The sequence below is a fragment of the Agelaius tricolor genome, unplaced genomic scaffold (genome assembly GCF_023055355.1).
Source record: "Agelaius tricolor isolate 1412-34295 unplaced genomic scaffold, bAgeTri1.0.p SCAF_11, whole genome shotgun sequence".
NCBI lineage: Eukaryota > Metazoa > Chordata > Aves > Passeriformes > Icteridae > Agelaius > Agelaius tricolor.
Window position 1 is genome coordinate 26,129,052 of NW_027269271.1, and position 19,205 is coordinate 26,148,256.

General features: G+C 46.8%; 2 protein-coding genes across 3 annotated transcripts; one reads left to right on the forward strand and one right to left on the reverse strand.

Moving 5' to 3' along the window:
* Nucleotides 1–365: 365 nt before the first annotated feature.
* On the reverse strand, nt 366–8,466 carry TMEM59 (transmembrane protein 59). Of its 2 annotated transcripts, none has more exons than XM_071436777.1 (8): nt 8,228–8,466; nt 6,176–6,281; nt 3,964–4,058; nt 3,610–3,762; nt 3,248–3,335; nt 2,862–2,943; nt 2,039–2,147; nt 366–1,331 (listed from the first exon to the last, which is right to left on the reverse strand). In XM_071436777.1, exons 1-8 carry the CDS (start codon nt 8,414–8,416, stop codon nt 1,176–1,178), a joined length of 978 nt encoding a protein of 325 aa, XP_071292878.1. In that variant the 5' UTR covers nt 8,417–8,466; the 3' UTR covers nt 366–1,175. The 2 variants fall into 2 exon arrangements, with proteins under 2 accessions (XP_071292878.1, XP_071292877.1); XM_071436776.1 differs by having other exon boundaries at nt 2,862–2,946.
* Nucleotides 8,467–8,603: 137 nt separating this feature from the next.
* Nucleotides 8,604–14,073, forward strand: TCEANC2 (transcription elongation factor A N-terminal and central domain containing 2). The gene is made up of 4 exons (XM_071436786.1): nt 8,604–8,837; nt 9,861–9,998; nt 11,226–11,419; nt 13,148–14,073. The coding sequence occupies exons 1-4, from the start codon at nt 8,732–8,734 to the stop codon at nt 13,334–13,336; spliced, it is 627 nt and encodes a 208-aa protein (XP_071292887.1). The 5' UTR covers nt 8,604–8,731; the 3' UTR covers nt 13,337–14,073.
* Nucleotides 14,074–19,205: the final 5,132 nt, after the last annotated feature.

Sequence of the window (19,205 nt, forward strand, 5' to 3'; positions counted from 1 at the left end):
ATATATCACTGTATCCCACAGAATCTCCACAGTTCTTCATTACATTTTTTTAAACCTTTGAGGGAATTCTGTCTAATCAACAAAAAAATGACAGTGAATTGAAGACTCTGCATTCTAGCCAGCATTCACTCAGACACCCTAAAATAAATCACCAACACCCCCAACCTGCCAACACTGTGGGAACCAGCATATAATAAGATCCACAAAAAATAGGTTAGACATGAGGGACATTGTTCATTGTTGCTGTGTTAGTGAATCACAGCAAAATCAGGTCACGTTGCCCATGAGAGGAAGGCTACAGACAGGCTCACACTGAGCCTGCTGTGGTCAATAATTAACCATAGCAAAAAGCTATATAGTCAAAATTTTCTATACAGTCAATTTTATTTGTCTGCTCTCATTTCTCAGGAATCAACTTGTTTCTGTAAATGAAGTTACAAGACCAGAATAGTTAATCAAGAACAGAAAGTAGAAGTTTTCAGAAAACACAGGTGCTAACTTTACAAGCAATTTAAGACTTAAAGGCTAAAGTTTGACAAAATAACTGACCATGTAATGTTCTGCATGTGAAGGGATATGTCTGTAAATTTTAACACATTTTCATCTTTCACAAGCTGAGTTCTAGCTTACAGTACCTCACAAATGGTCTCCACCTTGAATATTACCACACTGTAGAAAAAATATATTTCTATTTTTGAAGACAGGGTTGTTTGTGCATGGACATTAACAAGTACAAAAAAATTCAGCAGATAATTTTATAATATTTTCTCTTAACTACAACAGAAAGTGCAACACTAGAAAGGCATGTCCTGCCTACTTAAAATGTCTTATACCTTTACAAAGCTAACTCTGACTGTACACATTACATCCTAGAACACACAAGTAAGTTTGAAAGTGTCCTGGCAGAAGTATGGAAAGCACGCTTACAACTTCTGTAAGCAAAAAGACACAATAGCAAACACCAGTGAAAAGTGATGATACCTGGAAACAAACAAATTCATGTCTGAATGTCTGAATCTTCTCTACTAGCTGAAAGCAGAATCCCATGACATTTGTTGATTTTGCAACTTTATTTGCATTTAAAGACTGGCTGCTAAGCTTCTCATCTGAAGGACCACCACAATCAATCAGGAGTTTCTAGCTCTGTTAGAATTAGTCTATGGGATCCAACGGATTTAAATTGCAGATTGATCCAGATTGACTTTTGTAGGAAGAGGTCCTGCTTCTTCATGTTCCTCAGTCTTGCATCTAACCACAACAAGTGCAGAGGGTGGGTATCTGTTGAGTTTCTGCTCATTCATGTATTCCAAATCTCCATAGATGCTCAGCTTCTGAAACATTTAAACAAGGTTCTTTAAGACAAAGACTCTCCATATTGTGAATAAAATTAATTTCATTATTCCAGGTTCTGATGGCTGCAGCTCTGCAACACAAGGCTTTCTGTAACATCTGAAATTCAGGGCTGGAACTAGACTTGCATCCAGAAGAAATGTATGAAATCTGCCAGAAGAAAGGCAGATACAGTGTTTGTGTAACAGCTCCTTTGGTGTGCAGTCACTGAGTCAGGACTCTGGGCACAGGCACTGGCCTGTGCCCCTCCATGAGACTCTGCTCTCATACACATCACCAATAACTCTGCTGTCACTCTGTTCTCACTACTGACCCTCCTGCATTAAACCCATACTGGGTCCCCCCTACACCACCCAGCCCTCGGAACAGCTTCATTCCCAGGGAAATGAGAATCAGCCTCCATTTGTTCAGAGCACCCTGAAGGTTGTTGAGAGTACAGCACTACAAACCAAAAGACACCGTGTCTGAATAAGGCTCAGAGCTCCTGTGAGCCACAGGAATGAGCAAGAATGCTCAGCTATAAAACCATCATTTAAATAAACAAAATTGGTTTGTCATCCACAGCCACAAAACAAGAAAACCTTTCTCAACTGAACTTCCCCCAAATATTTCTTCGTCTCTGGACAGCTGTAACATAAAAGCAATGTAATGAATAAATTCCAAATACTGTAGTTCTGAAATGCAGTACCTCAGATGGAACATACTGCTCTACAGCTGTAGCTACAGTTGCACAACAAATCCAGAGCAGCACCAGCACTGACAGGACGAGCGTAGTGGTTAAAATCCAACTGGAATTTCTGAAATGACAAGAATGTTGACAGATTTCATAGACTGAATACAAGACAATGGACCTCTAAAAAGTCTGGCTCATTTCTGACTGCCTTTCCTGCCAATTCATTAGTCTCTGGCCCTTCCAGCTACACAGCCCGCTGCAGACTCCTGGGTACTCTGATGCCTGCTTGATATCACAAAATACTTGCAGGATTCTGTTATGGGGCCCTAAGAATCCTTCTGTTTACAGATTTAAAACCAGATTTTTCTGTTATGCATCTGCAGGACAACTCACTGATCCTTCATGTGGGAACTTTTAAGGAGAAAGTAAGTAAGTTTTAATAAATACATACTGAGTATTTTCAGCCTGGAAACAAGACATACCAGTGTGCTACATAACAATCCCAAAACAGAGTGCTAAAACACATTCAGAGCTAATGAACAGGCAAAACACAGTATTGATTAAACAGTTCCCAGAACACACTCAAAAAACAGTGCAGGAAATTATCAATATGCTGTTCACTTGAAATGGAAATGAAAAAATCAAAGTTGGCAGGACAGCACGTAGAAAACACGGGGCCAGCACAGCAAAGCAGCACTAATGGTCAGATACAAAACTGTGATGCTGTGCATCCTGATCCTACAGACTTGGAGACCCTGAGACCTGCCAGCAGGGCTGCACACCTAGAGGAAAGGCCTTTACCCTCCCAGGGGGCAGAGCCAGCCCAGGACATACGTACATGGACAGACACTTGAAGAAGCTGTCGCTGGCTCGCTCCTCGAAGAGCCCCCGGAAGGTCTGCGAGCTGCCCGGGCGTCCGTCTGCTGGGGCACAACAGCACAAACAGAGGGCACGAGAGCAAGGGAAGGGCAAACCCACCCCCACACTCTGTCTCTACACACAGCATACAGAGAAGCTTCAAAGCAGCCCCAGCTTGCAGGCTTCCATTTGAGCAGAGCTCGGTTTCTACTGCCCTTTGCCAGGTGTACGCAGGGCGCTCTGCACAGTAAATAATTATATCTTTCAGAAAATTTGCTTTCATATGCCACCTGCAACGCCATTTTTAAAATTTGCATGACAAGGAACATTTGCATTTACTCTTTCAAAGCACAAAAAACAACTTACAGGCTGTTTTACTCAGTGACAAGGCTCCTTTTGTATCTCCTCCAGTGTCCTGATCAAGCTGTGGAACATACTGCACTTCTGGCTTTGACTAAAACAAAATAAGGAGTTAGGAGATCCTGCTAGAAAGCTTTCACTGGTATTGATAATTTTGATAATTTACATTTTCAGAACTACGACAGAAATTAACCTTAAGACATGAGCAATTCTTTTCAGTTTGAATTTTAAAATGGCCCTAAAGGCAGTGAAATACTAGGAAAAACTAAACACTTTTGATGGTGCTCTAGAGTTTTTTCTCTGGCTGGAAGAAGCAGAGTTGAAGTCAGCAGCCAGGACACCTTAAACTCAATGAAAAAAGGAAGCACCTGGAATATGACAATTTTGCCATCATCTGCTTGAAGGTAGAAAGTCCATGAGGATGTTATGAAGCTCTGAGCCGAGTCCATCATGTCACTCCAGAATGATCTCACCAGTGTCAGAGGAAAGAGGAGATGAATTCGTGGCATCAGGGACATTAACTGCAAGCACAACATTAACATTTTTTCTATTTGTTTTCACATGAAAAGGACAGAAGTTAGATTCTTGCTCACCCCTCACCATATGTCTAGATTTCAGTCCTTAGGAAGATTTATTTTCCATGTGAATAAATTTTAAAAAGAGAAGACACACACTGAACAGAAACAAGTAGGTGGTATTTGAAAAACATGTCACCTACTTACTTGCTCTTGCCTTAACTCAGCAAATGGCAACTGGTTCTGGCATCCAAGATGGCAAGCATATTGTTCATCAGATTGGGAGTATGCTTCAGTACAGGCTGCAAGGGAGAAGTTCCCCAAATGAGATGATAAATTCTGCATTTTAGTTAAGAAAACATTCTCAGTATAAGTTGGATCAGAAACAAAGCAGCAGTTGACAATCCCATTTTGCAGGGGGAGATATGGCAATCCCAGGGTAGCATTTGCTCTGAGGTCTAATGACAGAATCAGAGCTTCAACAGAGCAGGGAGTTGAAATCTGGCAGCAATCAGAGCAAATGATCACCAGTGTTACCCTGGCTGAGCTCAGGGATGCAAGCTCTCATTGATCCTCCCACCACCACTATAGTTTTCTTCTACGTATCACATAAAACATCAGAGAACAGAGATGGAATCCTAAAGAGAACAGAGGGACCATCAGTCCATTAAATCCCTTTGAGGTAACAGCAGAAGCCATGGTATCACAGGAAAATCAAAGGAGCATTTCCTGCTAATACAGAAACTGCACTGAAAGTATTATGGAATAATTTCTTATGAAAAATGAAGCTAACTCTTTGTTTTAGAGAGAGCTTCTATTAATTGCTCACTAGAGATCATAAAGGCCAAGAAATCTAAATTATTTGGAGAGAATAGTTTAGTTTATTCTGCCCATGGACAAATCAGGCAGATGATACACAGGCACAGCTCCCCTGCACCATTCTGAAGCTTAGGTGGACAATGTTTCAGTAGCACCTGAACTAAAGAATCCAACCAGAAAGCCACACAGAGGGCAGGAGCTCTCCCAGTTTTCCAGAGGAACAAATGGACGATCATAAGGACTAAGAAGCTGGCAGGAAGCATGGCAGCAGCAGGTAAACATTTCAGTGCTCAGCTCATGGCACCTGAGCAGCCATTCCAGGCTACAACTGCCACCGAGTCAGTGTCTGCAGGAAGCACCAGAGACAGAACTGAGCAGAGCAGCCAAGATGGATCTGCCAAGCACAGAACACTCAGGGCACCCACCAGCAGATTACAGAACATAAGCCAGCAAAGACAACAGCCCCAGAAAGAAGAGTTAAACCAGAAATAAGCAACTGTTCCATTACCCTACATGTGCTCTATTGCTACATTACCCTGCTTTATGGCACTCTGTCGTGTGTGGTTTGACAACTGCACTGACAGGCTGTATCACAGCTACACAGTGTGACAGACTGGAGCATTAGCCCATTTCTGGAGTATCTACTGCACTTCTGTAACACATTAGCATCTCTGCATGCCAGGCTTTCTGCTTCCCTACCTGAGCTGGCCACAAGCTCTCTTGCTTTCAGGAGCTACTGAGAGGACAAAAGCCTCCCCTGAGTGCTGGCCTGGTGCTTCATTGTATTGGTAGTAAAGGTGGAGAGTGCCTGCCTTTCCTTTCTGAGTAAAGCTGTGAATCAGCTTCCTCAATATTACTGGAACAAAGTTCTGCACAATTCCAAACCCACTATTAATTGGCCTGTATCACACACTATCCCTGGAGGGACATGGAGGTGTGGCACTTGGGGACATGGAGGGCTTGGCAGTGCTGGAGGAATGGTTGGACTTGATGACCTTAAAGGTCTTCTCCAACTGAAATGATTCTATATTTCATCTTTGCTCTAACATAGATAGCCTGAGAGAATTAGTAACCAGGACTTAAAGGCCTATTCCAAGCAAAACATGTACCTCATTCCCAAGGGGTTAGCTGCAGGAAAAGCTTAGGATGTAGGCCAGATCACAAGTTACAAGGCACAGTGAGATCTGTGCTCTTGCTCCACTGAACAATTCACTTCCACATACAAATTTGTCAGGAATGGCAAACGGTACTGATTGTCACAGGGAATTATTAATAGAAAAGAGTTATTTGCCTGGATTTCCCCCCAGGCATTTTGTGTTTTCTATGACAAACTGTTTATAGTAAAATGCACCATTTCTAATTTATTTACAGACACTGATGATACTTGAGAAATTCAGGAAAACAGCAACACTGAGGAGAAACTCACAAACAACAACCTTCCTGTAACACTTTTTCCATATATCCTGTACATAGACTTTAAGAAGCTGTTAAACAAACCCAAAACAATCGAAAGAATGCCAGCAGCTCAAGAGCACCCTTTCAGACACTGCAGCTGTGCCCTGCAGTGTGTGCTGAGCTGCAGGGGTGCTGCAGGGCTCACCAGAGTCACACTCCTGCTTGGTGCGGTTCAGGTCGGCGCCGTCGTCCACGAACTGGCAGATGGAGAAGAGGCGGCAGCCGCGCTGGCAGGCGTACAGCTCCTCCTCCTGGGGAGGCACAAGGACAGGCTTGCAAACCTCCAGGCCACAACAAATTGTCACAAAACAAAACGTTTTTTGATGTTTGGTTGGGTGTTTTTGTCCTCCTTCCCTCCACCAGAGGTAAAGCCCAGCCCAGTGTGAAACAGGATGAGCTGCAACGAGCCAAGCAGCACTAACAACCCTTGGATTTATCTGCAAACCTGGAGCAGGAAATGTTGTTTTGGAACTCCAGACCCACAACCCACGAGCAAAACGAATGCTGTGTTTGACATTAAGACAGTGCTGTAAAAGATTTATTGATGCTTAACCCTACGAAGAGTAGGAAATCTCCATTCTCAGAACTTAAATGGTAAAACCCAGCAGGAAAGGACTAAAAGCCTCTAATTTTGACAGTGGAATACAATGTATCTAAATAGATTAATGATTCTAATCAGAGCTACAACAGAACTATCAGAAAGAGATTATTTTCTGATGTCCTACACAGCATCCTGGTTAACTACCTACTGCCAGCTCCACAAACACAAATGTTGATCTATTATATTGAACTGAAGGGCAAAAGTGCTTCCCCACTGCCAACTATTAAAATTAAGCAAATATAGAAATCCTACACCTTGTATTTCTTCTGTCCACAGCCCCAGGGGGATGGAAGTGAATTAAAGCCTCTGTGACAGGAGTGTCCCACTGGCCACACCCTGCCACTGACCCGTGAATCAGAACTTCGAACCAGCAGTCACCCAAACTGCACAAGTGCAAAACAGGCTCTGAATTAATTAACAACAACCAAACACACCACACCTCTTGTACAACCTGTTGTAAATTACCTGGCTACTGTAACTGAGACCATGAGTTCATCTGCTTTAAAGGCACAAGAGTAGAAAATTATTAATATAAAATAAAACTCAAATCTAACACTGACAAGGTGGGTGGTGCTGGAGCAGAAAACGTTTTGTAATTTGATATTCAGATAAATGAGCTGTACTGGTATGTTTCCATCAGAGTCTCAATGAAGTTTGTCTTATTTTCCACTCACAACTAAAACAAATTTCTTTCAATTCCACCAGCAGTTTTGTGACAAACAGAACAAACAGTAAATGTAAAAGATGTGATTGTATTAGTGAACAGCTCCAACAACACAGGACAGAACTCTTATTCAAAAAGTAAAGTAACAAAATTCAGAAATGCAATACACCAAAACAAGCTGTGTAAATTTAATCATATTCCACACAACTCCCTGTTACTTTCCAGCTACAAAATCCACCTGAATTCCATGGGGAAGCAGACAAAGCCCTGTTACCGGATCCTGGCACTGCTCCACTTGCCTGCTGCCTTCCTATGAAATCCCAAATACGGGGTAAGAGTTCCACCTGCCACACAGCTGCAGCTGACAATGAAGTTTATTGCCAACAAAGAGCAAGGAAATATGAGATTTGTGATCTCGGATTTTCCAAATTTAAGACTGTAGTTCAAAGGCATGCAAGCATGAACCAACAGCAAACCCTGGGGGGATGAAATTAAATTCCTCTCAGACACAATTCCAGTGTTTTATCATGAGATAAAAAGTTCCCATGAAGGCTCTGACGAGCTACTTGTTTGTCATCATTTATACTTCACCCTTCAGGCGCCCTGACTCAGGATTTCTGCCCTGCCACGAACACAGCACTGCCCAAAATATGGAGCAGCCCAAGCCAAATTACAGCTGCCTTTTTGGGAACAGGAAGAAAAAAAAGACCAGCCAAACGCCCCAAACCCACAAAAGCCCCAGCACTGACAAAGCTGTACTTTGACAACAGCGCTTCGCTGTCAAGCGGCAGCCTACCCATCTATTTATATAACGAAGTATCTGTTTTAGAGAAGAGACGGAGCTGCAGGGGGAGAGGGGCAGAGGAAGGGCCATGCCAGCCCCGGGGAGGTGGAGGGGAGCGGCGCAGGTGCGGGGAAGGGCCCGCCCGTACCTTGGGGTAGGTGTGCAGGGGGTAGGTCAGCTGGCAGGAGCGGTGACATGATGCCGTGTTGCCCAGCACGGAGTCGAAGGCCTCGGAGGAGGCGGCGGGGAGCTGTCCCGAGGCGGCTCCCGCCTGGATCACCAGGAACAGCGGCAGGAGCAGAAGGAGGACGGCGAGGCCTCCCCGCCGCACCGCCATCTTCGCTCCTCCGCCCCGGCACCGGCTGCCAGCAGCCTCTCGCGAGATGTGCCCGTCACGGAGCTTGCTGGGAGGTGTAGTCCGCGCCGCGGGGCATCCCCGCCCATTCCATAGAGCCTCGCCCCCAGCGGAAACTACTGTGCGGAAAGGGCGAGGCAGCGGCACCGTCTTCCGCGCGAGACCTGCTGGGAAATGTAGTCCGCACGGCGGGGTACCCCCGGCCATCCCATAGGGCCTCGCCCCTGGAGGGAACTACCGGGCGGAAATGGCGGGGCCGCGTTGGCGGCTTCCGTGAGGGAAGGCGGCAGGGCGAACATGGATCGGTTCGTGGTGCGCTGCCCCCGCGGCCCACAGAGCCCCCGCCGGGCCGCGCCCGGGCCCCGCGTCTGCCGGCAGGTCACCCTCGAATCCCTCAAGGCAGGTCACCGGTGGGAGCGAGCAGGGGCACGGCCCGGCCCAGCCTCCCGCGGCACCGGCTGCGGCACGGTTGGGGCGGCGGGGGAGCGGCGGTGTGTGGGCAGCGGTTCTGCACCGCAATCTGTGCAGCGCTGCGGTGGGACCCGAACAGGGAGGTGCTTGTACAGGTGCAGAGGGCTCTGCTGCCTTGGAAGGGGTTCCGTGGGTTATAACTCGGCGTGGTGCGGGGTCAGGCTGGGCACACGATTCGAGGACAGCCCGGTGACACCCGCCAGCCTCAGTATTCCCAGCTGGCTCTCATCCCTTTCCAGCAAAGAAAACCCTTCCGTTCATTTCATGGATGTCGTGCGTGAGACCTGCACGAGAGCTGAACCCTTCTTGGTCACCTGCTTGTGACACACAGCAGCAAAACATTTGCTGCACCAAAAAGTTCATCGAGTGTGGCAAAAAATAAAATTAAAAAAAAAAAAAAAAAAAAAAGGTGCATAAAGCACTGCAGTTGCCTGATCACTGGATAAGATGCTTCACACCCAAAATATGAGACTTGTACTGTTTGCAGTCTGCTTTGTCAAGGTCCTTGGCAAAACCTGTGAAAACACTGCAGCTGTGCAGTATATTCAGGTTTGCATTCATGTTCCCTAATGCTCTGTTTCTCACCTTGCTGGCATTGTTTCATTTCTATAGTCAATCTGAGCTGGATTCTCAGGATAATCAGCCACCTCCCTCTTAATCCCTTTTCCTATTTAGAAACAATGGATTCCTTTAATTCAGAACATTTCTAAGAGTTTGCTGTTATGTGCCCAGAACTTGGCAGACCGGGGTGAAAGCCTCTCATTTTGTTTGCTGGTTACTTCAGCCTTGATTGGCAGGAGTTTTCTAATTCCAAGCAAGTACCCATCGTATATTCTGTGCCATGATCAATAATTCATGTATTGATAACAGCCCCATTACCTGAGATGGAAGTGGTGTCCTTACTTATCATAACAATATTCCACTTTCATAAGGAGCTTTTCTCTTTCCCAGAGAGTTGTGGTTGTGGAAGACATCAAACGATGGAAGTCTATACTTGAGCTTCCTGGGCAACCAAAAGAGAACCTGATGGAAGCTTTGGAGGAGCTGAAGAAGAAAATACCTTCCAAAGAAGTGTTACTTTCCACTAAAATAGGTACATCTGGTCTATCTAAACTGTGACTATTAGGCTGTCTTGTGTCTGCTTGGCTTGTCAGTGCACTAGAGATTAGTCTGGAAGCTTTTTAAGAAATGAGGAAATTGCTGCCAATGAAATATTGTTGATATCAAGCCTGCAGTTTGCACAGCTTGTACTGAAAAAGTCAGCTGTCCTCTGATTCCTCCCAGGAAATACTGCATCCCCCCTTTTGTGGTCAGAATTTTGAAGAGCTCTCCGTGGTAACTCTGTGGTTTATTCCTTCTCCTGCTGTCAGTGCTCATTTATCTGATTTGGCTGAATCCCCTGAAGGTCTGAGAAAATCTCCTCAGAGTGGCCCAGAACTGCTTCCTGCATCCTCAGGCAGAGGAATCCCCAGCAGATGGGCAGCTCCACGCGAATGGCACAGCCCCATCCCTGCCTCTTCTCCACAGGACTCGGGGGAGGGATAACGGTGACCACATGGTCCCTGCCTTTCCCGAACAGGGAGAGCATCCCGGCCTTTGTTTGCCTTCGGAGCAGCCGATCTCTGTTCACAGAGCCCTGGAAAATGAGCTGCAATCAGCCCCTTTCCCCGTCCTTCTGATCTGTCATTTCATTTGCCGTGTTCAGCTTATTCAGGCTTTTCTCGGGATTTTTCCCCAATGCCTGCCTGAATAGCGCCGGGCTGGCAGAGGCACTGAAGCCTAACAGTGACATCTCCTGGCCGACAGCGCTCCTGGCCAGGGAAAAACACCCCTCTGGAGGCAGGAAGGTCCCTTTTGTCTCCTCGCAGGGGAAAGCCTCTTCTGCACTGCCAGGCCCTCTGGGTGGGAAACATTCTGCTTGGAGTCATCGTGGTGTTCCCGTGTTTAAATGCTACCAGCCATCACCAGCGACATCTGCTTCCTTAATGGGGTTTCCAGCTAAAAACCAGCACTTTTTGTAGGCCAAGCTTAAAAACTTTAACCAAATCCAGGATCAGGGTAAACAACTAGCATAGCCTGTGTTAAATAAGTATTGCTCCATACCTGGGTGACTTGGGAAGGTGATTTCCCCAATTCCTTGCTAATTGTTCAAGCTCCATGCTTAAATCCTGGTCATTTTCTGCCTGTGTTAATGCTTTGGTTGTTTTGCTCAGACTGCCCGAGCTGAGAAGCTGTGTGGCTGCTTTAGCAGGATGATTTGACTGCTGCCAGCTGTACTTTTCCCAGCTGCCAGCCCCACAGGAGCTGTTTCCTTTCCCAGGTCACACAGTGAACAAGATGCGCAAACACCCCGACCCAGAGGTGTCCAGCCTGGCCAAGGACATCTTCAGGGAGTGGAAGAGCTTCATCAAGGAGCACTCCAACAGGCCCTCCATCGAGGTCAGGAGTGATCCCAGGACCGAGGCGTTCAGGAAGAACGCTCGGAAGCTGCTCAGTGAAGCCCTGGAGTTGGAGGTACAGTTCAGAGCCACTTGTCTGTGGCTCCAAAATTCCCTTCTTGTGGGAACAAGTGAAATCTCTTCCAGCCAAGCTGGTCCTGCCTGCTGAGTGGGGACAAGACCAGGTGATCTGTTCCTATTTTTAGGGATTCACAGCACATCTCTATTTATGAGTAACTTCATTTGCAAGGTAGATAATGGTTTTTGGTTGTTAGCCAAGGGAACCTGATAATTGTGAGTGTTGTCATTTCCATAACCTGTCAACAGATTACTTGTGTGGCCACTGCAGTTGGGCTGTACAAGGAGGAAATTAATAGAAGATGAAGCTTTTTCTACTAAACAGTATGAAAGCAACAGTGGGCTTTTTGGGTGTTTCCTAATTAAATATTTTTAAATTTAAATCTATAGCAAAAATGGAGAGGCAAGGTTGACAGTATATAAAGTGGTGATAAATACCAGATCCCTTAGGTATGTTTAACTAAATGAACAAGGCTCTGCTGTAAGGCTTAATAACTAGTTTGCTTGGTCTATGAAATGCCATAATAATTATAATTTTCAATTTATTCATTAATTATCCTTTCAATGACAAGTCAAGTGATAAACATTCAAGAGTTTGAAAGTTGTGTGTTTGCTAGCTGTGAGAACAACCTCTCCAGCTTCCAGTCTGGGGCAGCACAGAAAGATGGTTTGCTGTAGGAATGCCTCAGAAAGGTAGGAGCTCACCTTTGGTGAGTCAAGATTAATTCTTAGAAGGCACAGGTATGCATGGTAATTATAGTGGCAGTAAAGTCTAAATCTGTAGAGCATAAAGATTTTGGTACCACCCTAAAACGAACAGAACTGGGTAAAGCAGAATTGCTTCTGAACAGGACTCACCTGAAAACACCTGCAGCCACCACATGTGCAAGCAGAGGTCACAGCAGTTGAATTGCTTATAAAGGCAGGGGAGCCACAGCTGCTGCACTGACACCTGAGAGGTGTCAAAAGAGAGAAGGGAAGGTGGGACTGAGTGGATCCAAGGGGGTTTTTAGTGATGGGTGGCAAAACTTGTGTGGTGAAGGACTTGCAGGAATACCACTCAGCTCACTGGAATCTCCTGCATGCAATGCACGGAAGATTCCCCATCACACAAGGCAGAAGTGAAATTAAAAGCATTTCTTGAAGGGTGGGGGATTACTTCCTAAACTGTGCTGAATTACAGGTTTTGGCACATGTTGAAGCAATAACTACATAATTAACATTTAGCAAATCCCTTTCTGCATTCTTAATTACACCTCCTTCTAGAGACAGAGATCCCACATTTCCCTTTATAGCAGCAGGCAGAGTTGCCAAGTGTTTGGCATGTCTTAGAGTTGCTGTTGGAATCAAGTTTAAAATAGTATCCAAGGTACCTTATATCAGCCAGATCAAAAGTGAGCTTTATGGAGACACTACAGCATAGCTTATAATTGCAGCGAGCCTGATACCTAAAGCTTGTCACAGATTAGTTTCCTGTTGTGATGGCAAAGTACTGCCACCCAGCTGGAGGTGGGGATGTGTTCCCTGCCACTGACCACACTGCCTTGTCCCTTAATTGCTAGGGTGGAATTAAATTGCTCTTCCTGTTACACTTGTGATGGGAAGCAGATTTCCTTGAATCTAAGCTGATTAATGAAGAAACACTGAAAGGCACCAAACTCCAATTTCAATCAGCTGGCCTCCTTATTAAATGTAAAGATCTAATTTTATACTTTGCTGTTTTCAGATTGATCACCCACTGGCTGAAAATATTGAGCACGAAGCTTTTCATCTCTGCTCGCGCCTCATTAGCGCTCCGTATCGCCGGGCCGTGCGAGCCCTTGTCTTCTCGTTAAAGCACAGACCTGAGACCCAAGCAGCAGTCAAGGATGGCACACTCCCTGTCCCTGCCTTTGTGCAGAGCCATAAAAAGTGAGGAGTTGTGCTTGATCCCGAGGGAGAACTTGCTGTCCCTGCATCTCCGTGGAACTGGGAGCCCTGGCTGGGTGACTCCCTGGCACCGCTCCACAAACAGGGCTGCTGAGGGAAGAACCAGTGATGGAATGGGTGCTGTAACACTGACTTGCTGGAAATCCACGTGGGCTTGTTGCAAGGAAAGTTTCTTCTACTCCTCTGTGTATTTTCCATCCTTGCTGACTCTCCTGTTTCTCTCTTGTGCCCGTTTGTTGTAGCTCAGTTTAGCTTGATCCCGGGTGTAGATCTTCAGGTGTATTCAGCTGAATAACCCCTTTAAAGGAGCAGCTCTGTGCTCTGCTGGCTGGAAATACTGGTAATTATGGGTAATTGGTCCATGGGAGGGCATTCCTGGGGGATAATTGCAAACTCTAGTTAGCCCTAAATCAGCCACGTCTACTGCGGCTGGGCCCAGCCTGTGGCAGGAGCTGTTTTGCCAAGGTGATTTCCCTTTGCTGCGTTCCAGAGCTGGATGTAAAATGGATTTCAGTGATTTCCATCCTCTCAGTCATTCTGTGATTTGGGGCATTTTGTAAAGCCCCAAGGTAAAGGTGCTGTTTAATGCCTCTGCTGTTCAAGGAGCAGCTCATTCAGCCTTCCAAACCTCACTCATGGCGTAAACATGGTGCTTGTTTTTACTGTAATGTGAAAAAAAACTTGTCATGAATTATCTAAATAAAACTAAATACTCCTTTTAAAGGCTTTTTCTTCTCTAAAAGGAACATGGTTCAGAATGATTGCGTGAACAAATCTAAGCAACAAACTATTGTTTAAATTCTTTCTACTTACTGAAAATTGGAATTCTTGCCTCTATATTTGCTCTGATTTCTTTTGTGCCACAAGTTGTCTTGTTCTCTATAAGCTGTTTCTAAGGCTATTCCAGGCATGGTGTTGATATCTTCACCTAAAAAATGACTGACTGTCACTACTTGGACCTGCTAGATACTTTTTTCATCTGTAGACCCTTAGCAGAAAACTTACTTGAGGTGTTGAACTCCATAAATTTAATTAGATAACTGCAGGTTCTATTAAGAATATCTTAAATCCTGTTTTATTTGATTGGGCCAGTGCAAAACCAGTTTTGCCTGTGCACATTGCCCTCAAACAGCTGAACACAGAGGTTTCATTTGTAGGAAGTTAAAGTCAGGTGTGTTGGAGGCAGAAATTGGCAGATCTGTGTGTGCTGATGGTGTGGGTAATATTCAGTAACATGTAACACTTGTTGACCAGGCTGTAGCAAAAAATGGGAAAACCCTCAATTTCTTACAAGCAATCAGATCCATTTCCCTGTTAAACAGCTTCAAACTGCACAGCTGTAATTGAATTTGTGTATCCTGGACCATCAGGAGGGGTTCAAGATCAATGAATGACACAGCTTTTGCATCAGAGCTGCAACACCAAGACCTGCAGTATTTATTTTCAGCTTCCTGTTCCTGGTGCCAGACTGTGTTTTATCTATTTGGGTAATGTGAGAAGCAAAATTCCTGAAAATGAGGAACTTCTGGTCTAATGAGAGCCAGGCCAAAGAAGCTTCCCACACAGGTCAGATACAGTCTGGCTGTGCCAAATATTTTTAATTTAGAAAGTAACTTCATGGATGCAGAGTTGCTGCACACGAGCAGAAAACTCTCCTATAAATTTCCTCTATGTAATGGTTGATATTTTTGCCCAACTTGTTTCAAAGGAACCCAAGTGTAAAGCTCTGGGTCCAGTTCCTTTATCTTGATGTTAAAGCTGGCAGTAACATTTGGGCTGAGGAGTCACAGACTCAGCTTTGCAGAAGCTGACTGGAAGAACTGGAAAGAGTCTGGAGAGTTGGGCTCAAGACCCACGACAGGAGGGATTCAGGAAACCAGGGAAGGTTTTAAGGACAAAAACAGAAAGGAAGGTGGGGAAAGAACAAAAACAGAGATGGGAAAGCAACAGGCCAAAAAGGGTTTCATTTTCCCAGAGGGTGATGCTGAATGTGACAACAGGATACTTGATACCTGGCACTAATGAAGTTTTTAATTAGTCTATCCAAATCAGACTCCCTCCATGGGGCAGCCTCACCTGCACACTGTTTATTTATGCCTTGGGTTAGCTGCTGAATCAGTTTGCTGCTCCCTGGCTCTTCCTTCCCTCCCGTGGGTGATGCAGGCCACTCTTCATGCTGGGAAAACCCTTCTAGATTAAAAAGGGAAGATGAAAGGGCTGAGCAGTGGCTCCCTTGTGCTTGCTTTCTCTGGCATGGAGACTGAAATCCCTTTTAACTGGGGAAATGTTACGTGAGGGAGGCACCCAATCTAGAGAAAAGTTCTTATTTTTCCCCTTTTCCTTCCAGATTAAGCCTACCCCACTGATTGTTTTCAGCAAAGGAGTACATACATAAAGCTGGCAGACCTCTAGAGCCCTGCTGCACCCACAAGGAGAGGAGGGAAGCACCTTCTGGAGGTGTCACCTCCTGATCCCCCTCCCCACGTGTGGGGAATGCAGGGTGGGCTCAGGGCAGCACCAGGAGGGATGGAAAAGGGAATTCACTCCTGCCAGAGCTGACTTCTGACCCTGGCTTTGAAGAGGAAATTTGGGAAGGCAGTAGGTGACAGCTTGCTCTGCTGCCCATCAGCAGGCACAGCTCAGGAGAGCTTTGTCCTGCTGCAAATTACTTGGGTGAAAGAAGATGGGAGTAGACAAGAACCTCCCTGTCCTTTGGAAGAGAGAGAGCTCAGCAGCTCACCAGTTTTCATCTTTCAAGAGGCTCTTCAAAGGTTTCTTCACAAAGAACCCAAACTTTTAGATCTCATTTGCTTCCCTGGCAGCCCTGTAATATGAAGGGTTGGCTAAACTGGCCCTGGATTAAAAGACTTTAAGGCAAGGAAATGCCACAGAAGCCACAGAAATCCTTGGAGCCCAAAGGATGCTCCAGGAACTTCCCTCTCAGGGCTGGAGCAGTGGAGGGACAGAGGGAGGCAGAAAAGAAGAGCTAGAGGGAGGGAAACACATGAGGGAATTCCCCAGCCCAGTTGACCACAACCAACAAAACCTTGCTCCTCCATGAAGGGCATGGCAACGTTGAGATGGGTGAACTGGCACCTCACAGGAGGAGGGGAAACTGAGGCACTAAGGAGCTCTGACATGTCACAGTAAGCAAAAAAAAGGGAAGCCCATGCCAGGGTTACACTGCAATTAATGATGCTCCAGTTCTTTTGCTGGCAGTCCCCTGAACAACATCCATGGTCTCTGTCAATTAAACTAGATTATGGAATGGTCCTTGCTAATTATATATTATTATCTAGCAAGCAGTTATCTTGCTATAAAGGGTGCTCCTTTAATGGACAAACACTGTTCCTCTAACACAGCCAGCCCCAATGGCAAGAAAAACACAAAAGCCAAAATAATTCCTGCTGTGGCCAATATTTTGCCTGAGCTGGAATGTTCACATTGCAAACACTGCATCCTGTCCCAGAGAGAGGGAAGAGGAGGGGGAGGAGGGCTGCAACATGCAGAGCCAGCCAGAGGGAGAAGGCAGGATCAAATCTGCACCCCCAAAGCTGCCACAAAGGCATTTGTGAGCCAAAATCCAGCTGTGAGCTCCCCCAGCCACCATGGAGCACTCAGCCTCCACACACCCAAATCCCCACGAGCAGGGCCTCGCTGTCCCTGGGGCTGTGATGATCAGGAAACTGGGCTTAAAATAACCTTGGAAAACAACTCCTGCTAAATGCTGTCATTGCATTTTTAATTGTCCATATGCTTGATCCATTATGTTTTCCCAGATGGCTGGGCTGCCTGACTACTGCCTCCTCATCTGTGTCACTGTGGCCAGGGTCTCCAGCAGGTACCTGGATCCCCAAGGCAGGGACACCCTCGTGGCAGGCTCTGTGTCACTGTGGCCAGGTCTCCAGCAGGTACCTGGGAGCTCCATCCTTCCCAGCACAAAACCACAGCCACTGACCCATCCTGGGCAGCCATGACTGGCTCAATGGCAAAAGGGGCTGGTGTTCTCCTGGCCTTACACACCAAGCCCCAAGAAAACCACCCTGAGGAGCAGCAAGCCTGCCCCTGTTCCAGCCCATGAACTGCCCTTGTGCTTGCCCAAGGGCCAGTCCCCGCTAAATTACCCAAAAATGTTTGAGAAGAGGATGCAGAGGATGCACACCACCAGCATCCTCAGTGCTGGGCTCAGCTCCAGCACTGGCTCCCTGGAAATCACAAGCACCCCATTTCCAGACTGGGATTAGAGTATAAAAACTGAAAAGACACAAATAACCCTCTGAGTAGAGCAGTGGGGGAAGGTCCACCCATGGAGGACCGTGGGTGACACCACCGAAAACTTCCAGTGAACATTACATAGAATAAATTGCCTGGGAAGGGGTGGATCACAACACCCTGTGCTTGCTGGGCTCCCCAGTGGAATGCCCAGCCCTGCCCAGTGCCCAGGGTCCCTGGTGCCCATTTTGGGGCACTTCCACCATCATTCTCTTGTCCAGTGCAGCAGCACAAAAGCACATCCCCCAGCAGCACCCCCTCACAGTGTTACATATCAGGAAAACCTTCCTGGTAAATTCAGAAAACACAGAGAGCATGGCTGAGATTTTTCGGATATTTTAGCACAGCTTCTCTCCAGTAGGAGCAATCTCCCCAGGGAAGGAGAGGAATGAACCAACTGATCCCCTGGGGGCTCTTGCAGTCCTGTTTTCTATGATCTACGATTTTCCAACACTGGATTTGCAGGCAGACGTTTGTACAGGGACAACAGAGGCTCTCCCTCCTGCACAACAGCCAAACCTTTGCTTTGGAGAGACACGACTCCTGTAAGCAAAGCCAGGAAATGGGGAGGCTGCGTCCAGCCCGGCTCAATGCAGCCATCGTGCTCTAAATAAATAATCAGATGAGCCATGGGAGGAGCAGTGCCCGGGCCTGCCGCTCCCCCGCCTGCTCGGGAGCACCGGGCAAACGCTGAGGAGGGCAACTGAGGCCTCATGAGTGAGGACCACAGGCATGCTGGAGGGAGGGAGTGCTGGTGATGGATTCCTGATCTCTGTTTGCCACTCATCTGAGCAGCTTTTGCATGAGAAGAAGGGTTTTTTTCAGGACATTACCTGGGGCAGTCCCCCTCCCCTGCTGGGCTCCATCCCCAGCCAGAGCAGTACATCAGGGAAAACCTGGTTAAACAGGGGATGCCAGAGAGCAAATTCCTGCAGGGCAGGGAGAGACTGGATGCCTAAATCTAGTGGAGAGGCTGAGACATGGTGGAAGAGGACTGAAGGCTGAGGAGGGGTGGTGTTTGGTGAGCACCAGAGGCTTTCCTCACCCTGAGTGAGATGACTGGCTCGAGTGGCACACTGCTGGTGGCAGATGCAGCTGTGAATGCCATCAGAAACAAGTGGGTAAAGGGCTTTTGGAGCCATTCAAGATGCATTCATCCCCCTGTCCATGACCCCTGGATAACACCCTGCAGGCCTGGGGCTGCTGGGGATCCCCTTGACTCAGGAGCAGAGCTGCTCCCACAGCACCAGTCCTGCATCCACAGGGATGTGTGCAGGGGAGCACTTCACCCAGGGATGCTTGGGTGGCTGTGAACTGGAGCCAGAGCTGGAAACCCTCCCCGGGGTGACCAGGTTCAGCTCCTTATTTGAGTGCAACACCAACAGCTATCCAGAAAAGCCTTTTTCCCTGCAAATCACAGGGTTCTGGAGGCTCCGGCTGGGCAAGGAGTGCCTGTCCTGCAGGCAAGGGCTGGATGCTGCTGGGTGCTGTGGGCTCCCTGCCAGGCACCAGCAGCCGCAGTGCTCACCTGTTCCAGCACAATCTGGGCCACCAAGAAGGTTAATTATATCTTTAAGTTTCTT